This window comes from Elephantulus edwardii, unplaced genomic scaffold (genome assembly GCF_000299155.1).
Source record: "Elephantulus edwardii isolate Elephantulus edwardi_28Jun2011 unplaced genomic scaffold, EleEdw1.0 scaffold00267, whole genome shotgun sequence".
Taxonomy (NCBI): domain Eukaryota; kingdom Metazoa; phylum Chordata; class Mammalia; order Macroscelidea; family Macroscelididae; genus Elephantulus; species Elephantulus edwardii.
In genome coordinates, this window is record NW_006400017.1 from 307236 (window position 1) to 312417 (window position 5182).

The 5182-nt window shown below is 43.7% G+C and overlaps 1 protein-coding gene across 1 annotated transcript in view; it reads right to left on the reverse strand.

The window, feature by feature from the left end:
* The window catches only part of ITGAE (integrin, alpha E (antigen CD103, human mucosal lymphocyte antigen 1; alpha polypeptide)), a 109401-nt gene that overhangs the window by 53113 nt on the left and 51106 nt on the right, over positions 1–5182 (reverse strand). Inside the window, exon 4 of the mRNA XM_006899791.1 lies at positions 2463–2580. Coding sequence (XP_006899853.1) covers positions 2463–2580 — 118 coding nt within the window. The remainder of the gene's footprint in view (positions 1–2462; positions 2581–5182) is intronic.

Here is a 5182-nt window from a genome sequence, read left to right on the forward strand (position 1 = left end):
GGGGAGGGGAGTGGAGGGGGAGGAGGAGGAAGAAGAGAAGAAGAATGCCTGTGGTGCCACTGTACTCTGTCACGCACGGGGTCACCATGAGCAGGAATCAATGCACCTTTCCAGTCACTAACAACAGCATAGAGACACAGGAGTCCCCGGGTGGTGCAGACAGCATGCTCAGCCGATAAATCAAAGGCTGGAGTCCACCTAGGGTACCTCAGAAGAAAGGCCTGGCAATCTGCTGCCCAGGAAAATCAACCCTTGAGAAGCCCGCGGAGCGCAGTTCCACTCTGACACGTGGCGTCGTCTTGAGTTGAGTCAGAATCAATCGGACAAAATCAACTGGTAAAGGGGCTTAAGGACAAACCATCAAGTGTGGCTAGACTGTGGCTTTAAAACAATGGAAAGTCATTTGAAGGGTAATGAAGGAAATTGGCATGCAAATCGAGTACCGTGAGCATTTACTCTAGGACTTCTCTTAATACAAAAGACACAAACATATTGCCACTATCATGATCTGATGATGATACGTGTTTTACTTATTTGCATATTCTATTCACCTGCCGACCAGCCACTTAAGCTGGTCATTGTTTGTCATTGTTCCCTGCTGCGTGTTCAGTGCTGAAACAGAGCCTCACAGGTGCTCCATCTGTCGAGGAAATGGCCACGGTGGATACATAATCCTCCAACTTGACTGTTTTCATTTACATTATGTTTTGAGATTGATGCTGCCCAACACCCACTAAACTAATTTCGTTCCTTTTGCCTGCCCGTGGCATGATTCACACTTCGTTTCTCCATTTCCCTCGTAATGAACATTGCCAATCTCTCAGTGCTCGAAACCAATGCCACACAATGCACATCCTTTCTTACCCCTGAGACTGTCTGCAGGGTAGGTATTTGGGTATGGAACTGCTGACTCAGACAGTTCATACATCTTGAATGTTACCAAGGCATGGAAAATTGCAAAGTGGTTACACCAGGTCACATGCCCACGAGTTCCTGTGTCGCTGCAGCCTTGCCAGCCCTGTGTGGTCAGACTTTCAAACTTTTATTTTTTTTCTTTTGGTCTGTTTAATGGGTGGAAGGCAAAGAAAGGAAGACCCTTAACGGGATGGATCCACACAGCAACTGCAGTGTTATCAGGGCTGGTGAGGATGGCTCAGGAAAGGGCAGTTCATATCCATTGTTCACTGGATCGCTGAGTCACAGCTCACTTGACAGACAGCCCCCAACAATAACAACAGGTGAGAGAAGACTACCTTTTTTTTCAAAATTTTACTTTGCCCTACATAGGCCAGAATATGTGCTACATCTTTACGTGCCTTATCTTAAATAATCTTTGCAACAACCTATACCCGTTTTCGAGGCGAGAGGTGAACTCCATTGCCAAGGCTGCACAGCATATACTATTTTGGAACCACAATTAGCAGACCCAGATTCTTTGCCTCTTCGCCACTATTTTCAATCCTCTTCTATATTTCTTTTGTTCTGTCATTCTTTTTGTCACTTTCCTAACTTTCTGTACTGTGAGTAGGTTTCCTTTTGTAAAAGGAGGGAGAAGGGTTGAATGATCACCCTTCAAAAACATGAGTTGGAATCCTAACTTCTGCACCTATGGGTGTAATTTTGTTTGGAAATGGGCATTTTGTTTGTTGTGTTAATGAAGTCCTATCTGTGAGTCTTAATCACTTCTGAGTTATTAAAAAAGCAGATCAGAGACCACAAACACACACATAAGGGAAGAGAGATGTTGTGAGGATCATCTACAAGCTGAAGAACTAAAAACCTCCTGGGACCACCTACCAGGAAGAAATCTACTTTATTTCTACTCTGGTTTGGAATTTAGCCTCTAGAACTGTGAGAAAATAAAAGTATATTCTTTCAAGCCACCCACTTGTGGTATTTCTGTTGTGGCAGCGCTGGGTAAGATAAACTATGTGGTTATTGTTTTTTAATTTTTTATTATTTGTGTGTGTGTGTGTGTGTGTGTGTGTGTGTGTGTGTGTGTGGTCAAATCTGATCTGACTGATACAGGAGGAGACTGCCCCTCCTTCTCTTAGCAGAGCATCTGGTGGATTTGCACTGCATACCTTTGGGATTGAAGCACAGCTTCTTGCCACTAGGCCACCAGAGCTCCCTGATAAACTATGTTTTAAAATAGATTTTAAACTGTGCCTCTCAGCTCTCCTTTCCCACCACCCTATCTGATCCCATCCTCAGTTCTTCTATCAGACATTCCCCCTGCCACACCCTGAAACCTACTCAGGCAGTGAGGCAGGAAGAAACGTGGGTGAGGAGAAGGAACAGTGTTCTAAGTGGACTGACCCGGACTTAAAAGTCTTCTTCCTGTCTCCTGGACTTGGTTCTGAAAAGGAGAGGAAGGTACCTTCCCTGGGGCCTTCCCCAGACTCCCCAGAGCCTCCCCACCACCCAGTCCTTCTCCATCGTTCCTGCTGGGCCCCACTCACCAGGTCTGGTTGGTGCTGGAGTCTTGGTGCAGAAGGGTACTTAGCACAAAAGGCTCATCCTTGGATGTGACCCAAGTCTGAGTCACATCCACATTGAAGCCAGCCAGGGAAGTCAGGCCTGTGGAGAAAGGAGCAACATTTAACAAAAGACGTATTGTGGAGACCTTGGCTGAGCCTGTGGTGTCATTGTCCCCATTTTACAGATGAGAAAAAGTAAGACATGGCAAGGTTGAGCGATTTCTTCCAAGGGACTAGAATTTGAGCACAGGTCTATCTGACTCAGCGCCTCTGCTTCTCCTTCTCAAGGACGCTGTGCCAGCACCAGGGACCCTTCCTCCAGTTCTCTCCCTAAGAAGCACTTACTGTCTTTCTGCACCTGCTAAATTGCATGTGCTCATCACTGTGTTTTGTATCAGAGTTAATATGCACTATGAGCCCAGGGAGAGAGGTCCTTCAACCATTCTGCCCATGTGTCTCCATTAAGTGATCCAAGAGACGACATAAGCCCCCAAAAACATCTGCTTAAAAACAGTTTTTATTGTGATTTGAGTGAAAGTTTATAAAGCAAGTTGGGTTTTAATGTAAACATTCATACACATTTTGTTTTAGAACAGTAACTACAAGACCCACAATGGAATCCCACTTTTCCTACTCCCTCCTTGTCTTCTCATTTTCATTAATCCTTCTACCCTACTCTTTTCTACCTTTTGAGCTTTATCACTGAATAAATGCTGCCCTTTTAGAGCTAACAAGTATGCTCACTCATAGCGATCACTTGGATCCACTGGAGAGTAAGTAGTAGACAGACAGTAATGGGGAGATAGGCTGAGCTTGGACGTGTTCTTCCAGCACAGGCCACCTAGCATGCACAGATGTATGAATAAGCAATAAATGGTTGCTGGTTTGAAGAGCAGGACATCATAAAGACCCTTGGCTTACTGAAGTGGTCCTTTGTGAGGGCTAAGGTTGAGTGAAGAGGCCAACCTGTCTGGAATGCAGGAAGAAGAGTAGACGCCTGAGATTGCAGCTGATGCCCATTTGAACCTAGCCAGGCATGGCTGGGGATGAGCTAATCAGAACCCAACTAGATGAAGAGGAGATGATCGATTTGCTGCAGCCTGATGACTTGCTGGAGACCAGACTTTGCTTGTGGGTGCAGATGCTCAAAGTTTTCCAGTCTAAACAAGATCATTCAGCAAAAAGGATACACTTGTTCCTTCAGAGAACTGGTTTGACAGGGTCGGGCAAATCAGAAACTGGCTATCTAAAAGGGGGATATTAAGGCAGGAGGCATGAAGTAGCTGGCTTATGCACTTTCATGAATGTAGTTATTGGCAAGATGGTTGTAAGGGGGAAATACAATATATATGAGCAAAATATAATGTAAATGAAAGATTGTATAAAACACAGTGCAAATTCAAGAAACACAACACATATGAATGTACACAAAGCAATACAAAAATGTAATTAAGGCAGCTCTGGTGGCCTAGTGGAAAGACACTGCACTGCAATTCCAGAGGTACGCAGTTCAAATCCACCAGATGCTCTGCTGGAGGAGGGGGCAATCTCCTCCTGTACCAGTCAGATCTGATTTGACGGTACACGTAAAAATAATACACAAAAAAATTAAAAAAAAATGTAATTAAAAACGTTGCTCTTTGACGGCATGTGATTGGCTACTTTAAGGAGTGAGTGACTCCCTGGTGCTATTGCTCAGCTCACAGGCTTGTCTATCGATAGACTGAGAACAGAGCCCCGGGGTGAGTATTGTCCCAGGTTTGAAGGGACATAGGTTTAGGGGTTCTGCCTTTCTCTATTGGACCTATAACTCTGGCCTTTGTAATGTTTGAGTTTTGTTTTACATTTCCCCTAACTTTATCCTGTAATTCCTTTGAGAAGGGTCAGCAGAAGTAGCCAGGAACCATCATCTAGTTTTTTCTGGACTCGGATTCTAGAAGCTGAGGTTCTAGCGGTCCTTTGGAGTAATAATTTCAGTGTGTCTCTATTTGTCTTTTCTCTGCTTTATTCTAGACAGGCAGAGCCCAATAGTTGCACCTACGATGGCTGCTCCCAGGGGTTTGTTTGTTTTTGTTTTTGTTTTTTTTTGCTCCCAGGTTTTTAAGACTCAGTTTCTACTCACCAAAGTAAGATGTAAAACACTGTTTTTGTGAAAGAACACAGTATTTTTATTGTGTAACATCAGTGGTATATACTTTAAAGTCAGATAGAGCGACAAAGAAATTATAACTATCATATAGTGATATCATAATACTAGCAATACCACAGTCCTTATTTCAAAATTATTTTATATGTGCTGTAGCAAATAAGTTAATGTTGTTAGGAATGAAGATAGATAATAGAAAAGAGAAATTACAGACTGACAATAGAAAAGAGAAATTAGTTACTGGTATGAACCCATGGTTTTTATTTTCTTTTTAAAAATACCTATTGAGGCAAGGATTCTGAGGCTTCATCTGACATACTTTGGACATGTTGTAAGGAGAGACCAGTCCTTGGAGAGGGACATCATGCTTGGTAGGGTGGAGGGATGGCGCAGGAGGAGAAGACCCTCTATGAGGTGGATTGATTCAATGACTGGGGTAATCAGAATGGCTATGTCAGAGACAGTGCAATTGACACAGGACAGAGCAGGTTTTAGGGCTGTTGTACATAGGGTCGCTATGAATGGCAAGCGACTCGATGGCACATAACAACATAAT